Source organism: Leucoraja erinacea, chromosome 20 (genome assembly GCF_028641065.1).
Source record: "Leucoraja erinacea ecotype New England chromosome 20, Leri_hhj_1, whole genome shotgun sequence".
NCBI lineage: Eukaryota > Metazoa > Chordata > Chondrichthyes > Rajiformes > Rajidae > Leucoraja > Leucoraja erinaceus.
This window is the reverse complement of record NC_073396.1, coordinates 23,134,834-23,147,423: the sequence shown is the minus strand read 5'-3', so window position 1 is coordinate 23,147,423 and position 12,590 is coordinate 23,134,834. Positions and strand designations below refer to the sequence as shown.

The following is a 12,590-nucleotide window of genomic DNA, read 5'->3' as shown; positions in this document are numbered from 1 at the left end:
ATGCAGCTGAGAAAAGGGCCCATTCTAAACAAACTTGCAAAGTAGAATTTGATAATGTTCCAAGAGATCAAAGTTTCCAATTGTGACGCTATTCATAGAAGCAAACTGCCTGAACACACAAGCTGGTTTTACAGCTTTAATTAGGGTGCTGTTCCATTAACATACATATCGCAAATGTGTTACATTTTTAATTAAGACCCTTCGACAACCCAATTCATATTATTAGTGTATCTTTAGGTTATAATTGCTATAATTTAGCTATAAGAAGAATATGAAAAACACGCTCAGAAATAATCACTCCTCCCCATACAGTATGAAACGCCTACAGAGAGCTGAGACTGCCAAGGGCTACAATTATATTTGCTCCGATTCTAAAATAACTGGGCTTTTAGTGACACACTTGTTACTGCAAATATGCACCTCAATTTACAAGACAACGTGAGATTATCCACCCTCAGGCTAAACGTTAAATTGGGAAAAGTATCGCAAAACTGCCACCGTTTCAGCATTTCAGATTTTTTTTGTGAAACACTGGAAGGAATTGTTATGTAAAACTCCTGATCAAATAGATACATAGAAAATAGGTGCAGGAGGAGGCCATTCGAGCCATGCTCATGGTATTAATGTGAATTAGACCAAGATGGCTTCTCGCTGCAACAAAACTTCCTTCAAACCAAAGATGCAATTGTATTGCAGATATTGAAGATAAGTCGCTGTAGTAACTCAATGGGTCAGGAGGCATCTCTGGAGAAAAAAAGTGGGCGACATAACGGGTCGGAACCCTTCTTCAGACTGAAAAGCTGGGAGTTGCTGGGGGTGGTGGTGGTAGGTAACAAACCAGGGTTGCAGATACGATAGGCACATGGATGTGCTGGGGTGGAGGGGTATCATAAGACACAGAAGAAATAGGCCATTCAGCCCATCGGGTCTGCTCTGTACACAGTGGGCAGCTTGATTTTAAGTCGCGTATAATCTATTCACTAACTGGATAGTACGCAACAACAAAAAAAAGCTTTCACTCTCCCTCGCGACACTAATAAACTAAACTGATATATTTTTCCCTCACAACCCCATTCTCCTGCCTTCTCCCCTTAACCTTGGATCACATGCAAGCGGAAGGGATTAGTATAACTTGGCATCTTATTCGGCACAAACAATGCAAGAGTGTGGATGAGCAAGTGGGATAACGTAGAACTAGTATGAAGGGGCAATCAATGGTCGGCATGGACTTGGTGGGCCGAAGGGCCTGTTTCCACACCATTTGACTAAATAGAAAATCTTTGATAATGACGGCATTTGACCCTGCCTCTCTCCAATTAAGAATGTGACACTAACATATCTGTGCCAAACAGTAGGAAGAATCATAATAACACATTTCTTTTAGCAAAATGGTCAATTCCCTAGATCACAGGAGGGAAGATCAAAAGTTTACCTCTGTCCCCTCATTGGGGCTGTAGTAGCCATGGTTGATGGATGCGGGAGATTCTCCATTAACCTGTTGAGAAATAAATAAAAGCAGCTTAAAGATCTTTGTGCACTGGGTTTTTTTAAACCTTTAAAGAGATGGCAGGTTACTGAAGCTGCTAATCTCCGCAAGGACAAATAATAACAGCAAATATGTGCTACATGCATGAACATAGAACATGGAACAGTGCAGCAAACAAACAGGCCCTTCAGCCCACAATGTCTGCGCTAAACATGATGCCAAGACCAACACTTGGGTGGCAGTGGTAGAGTTGCTGCCTCACAGCACCAATGACCTGGGTTTGACCCTGACTACAGGTGATGTCTACGGAGTTTATCCATGTTCCTGGTGACTATGGGTTTTCTCCAGGTGCTCTGGTTTCCTACCAAACTCCAAAGACGTGCAGGTTTGTTGGTCGATTGGCTTCTGTAAATTGACCCGAGTGTGTAGAACAGAACTAGTGTGAATGGATGATCGCTGGTTTGGGTGATCAGCCATTCGCTGTATCTATAAACTAAGCTAATTGCCTGCTCATAATCCCAATCTGTCCATTCCCTGCATATCCATGTGCCTATCCTAAAGCTCTTAAGCACCACTGTTGTAATCACCTATACCATCACCTCTGGCAGTGCATTCCAGGCACATAACACCCTCTGAGAAAAAGAAAAAACACAAAAAAAAACTTGTTCTGCACACCTTCAAAAAACTTTCCCCCTCTCATTTTAAAGATATGCCCTCTTGTATTTGATATTTCCATTCTGAGAAATAAGGTTCTAACCATCTATCCTATCCAAGCCTTTCATAATTTTATTTACTTCTATCAAGTTAACCACCAGCGCTCCACTGAAAACAACCCAAGTCTGTCCAAATTCTCCTTATAGCCAATTCCCCCTCAATCCAGGCATCATTCTGATAAACCTCCTCTGCACCTTTTCGAAAGCCTCCACATCCTTCCTGTATTGGGGTGACCAGAACCACAACCAAGACTCCAAATGCAGCCAAACCAAAGATCTATAACACTGTGTCATGACTTCCTAACTCTTATACTCAAAGCCTTGAGCTTTGAAGGCAAGCATACCACATGCCTTTTTTACCACTCTATCTATTGGATTTGCTACTTTCAGTGAGTTAAGGACCTGGACCACAAGATCTGTCTGTATATCAATGCTGTTAAGGGTCTCACTATTAATTGTATATTTTCACCTTTCTATTCAGAGACAGTTTCTTCCCAGCTATTATCAAGCAACTGAAGCATCCTATCACCAACTAGAGCAGTCCTGACCTACCATCTACCTCATTGGAGATCCTTGAATTATCTTTAAATCAGACTTTACTGAACTTTATCTTGCACTAAACATTATTCTCCTGATCTGTACACGGTGGACAGCCCGATTATAATAATGTATAATCATGCATAGTCGTTCTGCTAACTGGACAGCACGCAAAACATACACTTCACTGTACCTCGGAGGTTTCCAAAAAATGCTGGAGAGACTCAGCGAGTGCAGCAGCACCTATGGAGCGAAAGAGATAGGCAATGTTTCGGGTCAAAACCTTTCTTCAGGCCTGAAACGTTGCCCATCTCCTTCGCTCCATAGAAGCTGCTGCACCCACTGAGTTTCTCCAGCATTTTTGTTTACCTTCGATTTCCCCGCATCTGCAGTTCCTTCTTAATCACTATACCTCGGTACATGTGACAATAAAGTAAACGAAAGACAGACCATGCAGTTTGCAGCAATCAAATACTATGCTTCAAGCACCTCAGTAACCCTTCTACAAGACCAGAATCCTTCGCAGGTCAACATTCTGACCCCGCACTGCATCTGGAATGAATTTATTTAGAGTTGTTGATTTTCCCTCGGTACAATTGATGACCCAGCTGACAGCCTATCTGGGAAACACATTTATCTTCAGGGAAGGGGGTTGGGCAAGCGAGTCACCTCACTGACTGATCTGCAAACTAACTGGGTCACTACCATGGGGCATCTGTACATGCTCACCTTGGTTCTCCGAATTCTCTCTCAATCCCTTCTGCTGTGCGAGACGGACACAGAGAGCGAGAGAGCGAGAGAGAGAGAGAGAGAGAGAGAGAGAGAGAGAGAGAGAGAGATAGAGAGAGAGAGAGAGAGACACACAACGCCAGACACACGCATGCATAGACCCGCATGCAAACGATGGCTCACCGTGTCCGCACCAACCATCTATCACCCCCGTATCCTAACACTATTTGCACACTCGGGACAATTTTACATAAACTAATCAACATGTTGGTGGCTGCAGGAGTCAGTACTTTAGAAGCTATCCTAAGAAATCATATGTATAAATTCATTTGCAGGATAAATGACTCTAAAAATGTAATTATTGTGGCCTTGTCAAACATAAGGTTTAGCACTACACGCTACGAATCCCAGCTGTGGAGACACTGGTATCATTGTCTCGTTGTAGGACATTGATCATTCTTTTATTCTGGATTTTAATTCATGTATTGTGTTTTTTTTTTTAATATATAATTTATGATGCTTTTATAAGTGATATACTAAGATTTTATATGTACTTTATGATATTTTTTAATATGCAATGCATTTTTATGTAATGTTGCCCCTTGTCTGGACCTTGAGTCTGAAATAAAGTATTATTGTTTATTATTATTATTATTATTAACCTACAACCCTGTACATCTTTGGAGCATGGGAGGAAACCTGGGCACCCAGAGAAATGCCAAGCGGTCATGGGGAGAACGCACAAACTTCATAGAGACAGCACCTGTAGTCAGGATCGAACCCGCGTCTCCTGCGCCATGAGGCAGCAACAGCAGCCCAGTGGCACCCTGAGGGCCATGTCCCGGGACCTGCGAATTCTGCACCGCTACAAAATTCCTGTATTCTTTCCCCAAATAATCTAATCTACAGGTATTAGAATTTATGTGTAAGGAGGAACTTCAATTGCTGGTTTACACTGAAGATAGACATAAAATGCGTCAGTAACTCAGTGGGTCAGGCGACATCTCCGGAGAAAAGGAATAGGTGATGTTTTGGGTTGAGATCCAGAACTGCAGAAGTATTTGCCAGCCACAATTTCCCAAGGAAGTTATAGAACTGAAATGACTCCACAATTAGGAGCAAACACCTTTCATTGACTCACCTGTGTCCGTGGAGATCCGTTTGCAAGTGGCTGCGAAAACCCTAAAAAAAAATACAATGCTGACGTAAGATGAAAGCATTAAAACATTTCAGTAATGTTGCAAACGTTTGTCCTGAATCTCACAGGAGCTGCTGCCTCACAGCACCAGGGACTCGGGTTCAACCCTGACATCGGGTGCCATCTGCGTAGAGTTTGCACGTTCTCCCTGTGACCGAGCAAGTTTCCTCCGGTGATCCAGTTTCCTCCCACATCACAAAGACGTGCGGGTTTGCAGGTTAATTGGCCTCTGTAAATTGTCCCCAAGCATGCAGGTAGTGGATGAGAAAGTGGGATAACATCGAACTAGTGTGAGTGGGTGAATGATGGTCGGCATGCACTTGATGGGCTGAAGGGCCTGTTTCCATGCTGTATCGCTAAGCGCGAAATACTAAACTAAACACAATATGTCTCTGAATCATTATTTTGTTGTTGAGATGCTGATACAAAAGGGGGGGGGTGCTGAAAATATTACTAAACAAGTGCAGTGACAGCAGTGAACTCTTGACAGAGTAAATTATAGTGGTTCTATGGTATTTTGTAATAATTATAGCATTTGATCACCAACCTGGAGAAAATGCATCTCCTGTGTTTTCAGTGGGAAATGAGCAAAACTTAACAAAATTGAATTCCAGTGTATTATAGAAAATGGAAACAGCCATTCGGCCCACCTAGGCCATGCTGACCATCAAGCACCTATTTAAACTAATCGCATTTTGTTTTGCCCTCCAGTCCATTAACACCCTTCCAGACTGTACCACACACCTCCACACTTGGGTCAATTATCAGTGGCCTTTTAACCTACTCATCTACACCTCTTTGGGGTAAGGAGACAGACTTGAGCACCCACACAGTCACAGGGAGAACGTGCAAATTCCACACAGGCAGCAGCAGAGATCAGAGTCAAACATGCGTCACTGGAGCAGCTCTACCAGCTGCACCACTGAGCCACCCTCCAGGTCATGACATTGAACAGAATAAATCTCAAACAATGGGAATTGAAGTATGATTTAGTTTAGTTTATTGACACGTGCACCGAGATACAGTGAAAATCTTTTTTTGCATGCTATCCTGTCTAACCAAGATTACAATCGAGCCATTCACAGTGTACAGATGCAGGATAAAGGGAATAACGTTTAGTGCAAGATAAAGCCCAGTAAATTCCAATTAAAGATAGCCTGATGGTCTCCAGTGAGGTTGATGGAAGGTCAGGACCCCTCTCTAGTTGTTGATAGAATGGTTCAGTTGCCTGATAACAGCTGGGAGGAAACTGTCCCTGAATCGGGAGATGTGCGTTTTCACACTTGTGTACCTCATGCCTGATGGGGGAGGGGAGAAGGGGAAGAGTCTGGGGCGAGACTGGTCCTTGATTATGCTGGCGGCTTGTCGAGACAGCGTGAGGTGTAGTTGGACTCAATAGAAGGGAGTTTGGTTTGTGTGATGGTCTGGGCTGCGTCCACAATTCTCTGCAATTCCCTGGAGTCTTGGGTGGAGTTGTTTCGTACAATTTAGCTTACAGATAGAGCTTGGAAACCGGCCCTTTGACCCACTGAGTCCATGCCAACCAGCGATCGTCCATTCACACTGGTTCTGTTATCCCATTTCTTACACACGAGGGACAATTTACAGCGGGCCAATTATCCTTCAAACCCTCACGTCTTTGGGATGGGGGGGGGAACATGCAAACTCCACACACCCAAAGTCAGGACTGAACCCAGGTCTCTGTTGCCGTGAGGCAGCAGTTCTACCAGCTGTGCCACTGTGCCACCCTAGTAGTGTGGAGCATTAGATTGAACAAACAAACAGTGTTGCAGCACTGAGTGCTAACATTGTTGTGGAAACAGCCTTCTATTACAGAGCCGGCGAAAGCGACCAGTACAGCTGACTTGCCTCACTTGCACTGGCCTTCTAGATTTACATAATATCCTTAGCTCCTCCTAATCAGGTCTCTTGATTTGGTGGGGGGGGGGAGAGCTTATACTAAAGGCTCAGTGTGGTTCGATGGTTCGATGACCTGCAACTAACACTGTAAATCGTTGCACGTACTGCACGCTGGTTTCAATGCTGTCACAGAGTAAATGAGCTTAAGATGAGCGCTAAGATGGGAACAACACAAATCACTTGGCTTGTAACGTTAACTCTCCAACTGCATTTGTAAATAAAACATGGGCTACCTCACAGCACTAGAGACCTGGGTTCAATCCCAACGACGAGCGCTGCCCATAAGGAGTTTGCACGTTCTCCCCGTGGCCACATGGGGGGTTTTATCCGGGTGCTCCGGTTTCCTCCCACATTCCAAAGACGTGCGGGTTTAGAGGTTAATTGGAATCTGTAATCTAGTGTCCCTAGTGTGTAGGACAGAGCTAGTGTACACCTAGCCTGCCGGCGCAGACTCGGAGGGTCGAAGGGCCTGTTTTCACGCTGTGTCTTGAAACTAAACAAATGTCTGAGCTTTGATTCTTTCAAGAATGTTTTGATAAATGTGGTGCCAGTGTTGGGCTCGACTCATTTTTTTTATTTCTGATAAAACTCACTACAGTATGAACAAGGTCTCCGAATCTCACTGGGGCCACGTGCTGAGAGTTCTGAAGAGATTTAGAATAATCTCACTTTACTTTTTGCCACCAAAGAACACAACATAAATTTATTAATTGCAGATATGCTCTGAAACAGTAATTTCAATTAGCATCATAAAATCAGAGAGAGACACAGCACGGGAACAGGCCTTTGTTCCCATCATATCAACTATCAGGATTACCTGGATCGGGGGCACTCCAGTATTCCCAGCATGCGGACTGGACTTTGGACTGTCTCCTTTGTAAACGTGACCAAAATATGGTGACAGTGCATTTGTGGATTGTGCAAAAGAATTTCACCATGCTGTGCATACGTGACAATAAAGAACCATTGAGCCATTTTACAAGGTTCAGAGGCAGCTCCACCACAGGTGTTCCTCAATGAAACCCCAAAATTGCATTGGCCAAAGATCTACTAGGATGTTGCCAGGACTCGAGGGCCTGAGCAATAGGGAGAGGTTGGGAAGGCAAGGACTTTATTATTTGGAGCGCTGGAGGATTAAGGGTGATCTTAGAGGTGTACAAGATCATGAGAGGAATTGATGGGTTGAATGCATTGTTTTTTGTCCAGAGTAAGGGAAATTTAAAAACCACAGTAAGGAGCAAGGATTAGTATGGGTTTCAGGGGTTAAGGGGAGAAGGCAGGAGAATGGAGTAGAGAGGGAAAGAAAGATCAGCCCTGATTTAATGGAGTAGACTTGATGGGGCCAAATGGCCCCATTCTGTTCCTAGAGTTTATGAACACGAGGTGGTAGTTGAGGCAAAGGTATCATAGGTCTTTTATTGTCACATGTTCCAATTAGGGTTCAGTGATAAGCAAATTACCTTGGAGCCATACGAAAAAAAAGCAACAAGACACACAACTACATAAAAGTTAACAAAAACATCCATCACAGCAGATTCCCCACATTCCTCATTGTTATGGAAGGCAAAAAAAGTCCAATCTTATTCCTCTTTATTCTCCTGCGGTCAGGGCAGTCAAACCGTCCGCAGTCGGGGCGTTCGAAGCTGCCGCGTCGGGGCGGTTGAAACTCCCGCTGCTTGGAGTTCCTGAAGTCGGACTCTGACCAGAGACCGTGAGCTCCGTGATGTTATGTCCGCAAGCAGAGCTCAGAGATTGATCTCTGGCAAAGGGATCACGGGCTCCACGATGTTAGATGCAAGCACCCGCTGTGGAGCGCTCAAAAATCAGTCTTAAGTGTAAACAAATAAATAAATAACGCATCTTCGTCAAGGTAAGAGATTAGAAAAAGTTTCCACCCACCCCCACATAAAACAAGCTAAAAACAACATTTAACACACTATTAAAACACAAAGAAGGGTCAGACAGACTGTTAGCGAGGCAGCCATTGCTGGCGCAACCCGGTGGTCACCCGGAAGGTACCATTATAACGTTTGAGTGATATGGACCAAAAACAGGCAGGTGGGATTAGTATAGATGAAGCAGAAGATCGACACAAAATGCTGGAGTAACAGCTGGTTCAGCAGCATCTCTGGGGAAAAGGAGTACATGACGTTTTGAGTCGAGACCCTTCTTCAAATGGGACACATTGGTTGCCATGGGTAAGATGGGCCGAAGGGCATGTTTCCATACGGTGTGCCTATCAGGAGCTGTGGGAGAGGTGGAGTCTGAGGTAGAGGAAATCCAATTATATTATGAAGCTCAGGGGGTGTGGATTGTCACCTGTGGCTTCCTCCGTACAACACCAAACCCAATCAATGCCAACTCACCTTTCAGATGCGATTCGGTTGGAGTTATTCCCAGTTTCTTGAAGTATTGGTCGGTCTCTGGATCCACCACCAGCAGTCTGGCTTCCTCTTCACTGGCCTTGATACAAGCCACAACCTCGCTGTGTTTCTTCCCTTCAATGTTAACACCGTTCACCTACAGATAGAAGATGGAGGCATTATTCTCCCCCAAAAGCATCAAGGTCCCAACTTAGTTTAGTCCAGTTTAGACATACAGCGCAGAAACAGGCCCTTCAGCCCACCGAGTCCGCACTGATACAGCGATCACCCGTACACTTGTTCGATTCTACAAATTAGGGAAAATTTACAGATGCCAATTGTCCTACACACCTGCACGTCTTTGGAATGTGGGAGGAAACTGGGGCACCAGGTGAGAAACCATGCAGCCACTGGGAGAATGTGCAAACCTACCGATTAATCTGTCATTCAGCCCATCACACAGTGCCAGCTCAGAATCCAATGCCATTCACCAACCAATATACCCTGCGATCTATTCTCTCTGCATTCCTGTCAACTCCCTTCTCCATTCTACCACCAACCTACGCACGTGGGGCAATTTACAGCAGCCAATTGTCCTACCAATCTGCCCCCATATTTGGGAAGCTAAAGGAAAACCGAGCATCAAGAGGTGAAAATGGCCACAGGAAGAATCTCCACAGGAGCACCGGAGGTCGGGATGGAATCCCGGTCCCTGGCGCTGCAAAGCCATGAATCTTAGGAATTCTCTGCCTCAGGGGGGCGTGACGTTCAATGCACTTAAGCCGAGATTAATTGACTTTCATGGCGTGGGCTCTGGAGAACATCCATGAAAGTGGCCTCCTGACAGGGTCAACTGAATGATGGATGGATGCAAAGACCCGACTCCCACTTCTGCTGTTATAAATTCATAAGATACAGGAGCAGAATTAAGCCATGTGGTATCTGTACACTGTGGATAGCTCAATTATAATCACGTAAAGTCTTTCCGCTGACTGGTTAGCACACACCAAAAGCTTTTCACTGTACCTCGGTACATATAACAATGGGCTAAACTCAAATTAATCATGCCATGAATAATAAGGGCAATAGGCAAAAAGGTTTAAATTACATTGATAGGAAAGACTTACAGGACAAAAGGCAAGTTTACCAATAGTACAGGAGGAAATTATGAGGGGCATAGATATGGTAGACAGTCAGAATCTTTTTCCCTGGGGTGGATGAGTGAAAGAATGCAGGGCAGAGCTTCAAGACTGAAAACATTCAGTTGATTTTGATCATTGGGAAACGATTGAGTTACCTCCACAACTCTGTCCTGAGGGCGTAAGCCAGCCTTGGCTGCACAGGAGTCTGGATCGACGGATCGGATGTACTGTCCAGGCTTTGCTTTCTCACTGTGAAGATTAAATCCATAGCCATTAGGGCTCTTCTTCATGCAGCAGAGTCGTGGGCAGGGTTCCTTGGCTTGTCCATTGAGTTCCTGCAGTAAAATGAAACACAATGGGCGGCAATGAGTGACAACGTTATCCCCATCTGAGCGAAAACGTCCAGGTGATGCCCTCTCTGTAATTGCCTTGTAAACTGTGCTGCTCTAGGTGTCGGGCATCAACGTTGCGTTCAGCTATCCTCCACCCGCTGCATTTTTCTTGCTCAAATCACCGTGCGTGCACGTGGCGACATTTTGACTTGGCGGTGTCGGCACGATTAATCGGGCAGGGTAACGCAAGTTAGCTCTACTTTTGGCAGCCTAATGTCAGAGAGAAAAGGGAGTCAAGTGTTTAACTGTCACATGAAGTGACAAAGGAACAATGAATATCAGTTTTAAAGTGACATGAGAAAGGTTCATTATGAATGTGACGGGCACATTTTTCCCCCACAGAGGGTGCTGGGTATATGGAACGAGCAGCTAGAGAAGGCAGGTTAAATAACATTTGAAAGATATTTGGGTAGGTACATGGATCAGAAAGGTTTAGTAGGATATGGGCCAAACGCAGGCAGGTAGGGACTAGTGTGGATGGGGCTTCATAGTCAGCATGGACAAATTGTGCCGAAGGGCCTGTTTCCATGCTGTATATAACTCTATAACTATTTAGTTGCAGCAGCATAACAGGCCTGTAAACACAATACACATAGATAATATAATGAACAAAATGTAACAGTAATCCCAAAACTACTGAATAAAAACCCAAAGCCAAAACCAAAGTTCAATCTAAAGCAGCCCGTAGTTCATAGTCGTGGTCAGTGTCTTGTAGTGTTCAACAACCTTATGGTTGTTGGGAAGAAGCTGTTCTTTAATCTGGTGTTCACAGTCCACAGATTGCTTTACATTCTTCCTGATTGTAGGAGCGCAATGAGAGCGTGACAACAGACCTGCACATCCCTGCAATGAGGGGAAACAGGAGAAAACCCACTCCGTCACATGGAGAACGTGCAAGCTCTGCACGGGCAGCACCCATAGTCATGATTGAACCGTGATCTCTGGCGCTGCGTGGCAACAGCTCTACCAGTTGTGCCACCACTTAAAAAGCTAGAAAATCACTTATCAAACCACACGTCTGCGCATTTCCCATCTTGGACTCACACTCAGAAAACCAAGAGCACCTCCAAATACCTTTAAACTCTATGTGTAGGAAGGAACAGCAGATGTGGTTTTAAACCAAAGATAGACACAAAAAGCTGGAGTAACTGAGCGGTACAGGCAGCATCTCTGGAGAGAAGGATTAGGTGATGTTTCGGGTCGAGACCCTTCAGATTCCAGCTTTGTGTGCTTTAGACACAGCACAGAAACAGCCCTTTCGGGCCACCGAGTCCACACAGACCAGCAATCACCCCGTACACTAGCACTATCCTCCACCCTAGGGACAATTTACAGAAGCCAATTCGCCTACGTATAAACCTGTATTTCTGGAGTGTGGGGGGAAAACCGGAGGACCCGGAGGAAACCCGTGTGGTCATAAGGAGAACATACAAACTCCACACAGACAGCACCCGTAGTTAGGATCAAACCCAGGTTTCTGGCTCAGAGGCAGCAACTCTACCACTGTTACACCGTAAAGATCTGTGTGCCTTCCAATTATCTCACTTCTAAACATTATGAATTTTGATTAATTTGTTCAACGGTTGAAACGTCAGACGAAATGCATAAAATAGTGGATTTGTTAAACAAAATGAGGCAGCAACTACATTCTGCAGTACAGTGTGAGATCAAAATTAGTGAGTAACACACGGAGTCAGGCACAGCTTATCTGTGCAGTGCCTTATGTAATCACAGTCGCTTGAAATAAGCTACGAACCAACGCCGTTATGTGATTGCATTGCTCGTTCCCACCATTAATACTCAAGCTAATCCCATCTGAGATCAGCTAATGATGTGTGACCACTGCAGAGATATGCTCTAGCGCCAAGCAATGCTACTATCTAAAAGCAACAACACACCCGGTGGACCACGACCTGCAGGGAGGAAGCCGCTGAGCTGGCCCGTGTTAGTTTAACCGTGTTAGCCAGACGCTCCACCCGCCTAGACGGCCTCTGTTCCGCCCCCAAAGAGCCAGAGACCAGGAGGATGTGACGAACAAGGCTGGTGGGAGAGCTGAGGGAACAGGTTGCAATTGGTGCTGCCAGGGTGAAGGTGGACGGGCGAGGAGAGG

The 12,590-nt window shown here is 45.0% G+C and overlaps 1 protein-coding gene across 1 annotated transcript in view; it reads right to left on the bottom strand.

Annotated features, from left to right (window-relative positions):
- Positions 1-12,590, bottom strand: part of LOC129706966 (Na(+)/H(+) exchange regulatory cofactor NHE-RF2) — an 89,552-nt gene that overhangs the window by 1,358 nt on the left and 75,604 nt on the right. The window contains exons 4-7 of the mRNA XM_055651656.1: positions 10,244-10,423; positions 8,950-9,103; positions 4,607-4,647; positions 1,433-1,495 (exon numbers count right to left, since the gene is read on the bottom strand). Of these exons, the coding sequence (XP_055507631.1) occupies positions 1,433-1,495; positions 4,607-4,647; positions 8,950-9,103; positions 10,244-10,423 (438 nt within the window). The remainder of the gene's footprint in view (positions 1-1,432; positions 1,496-4,606; positions 4,648-8,949; positions 9,104-10,243; positions 10,424-12,590) is intronic.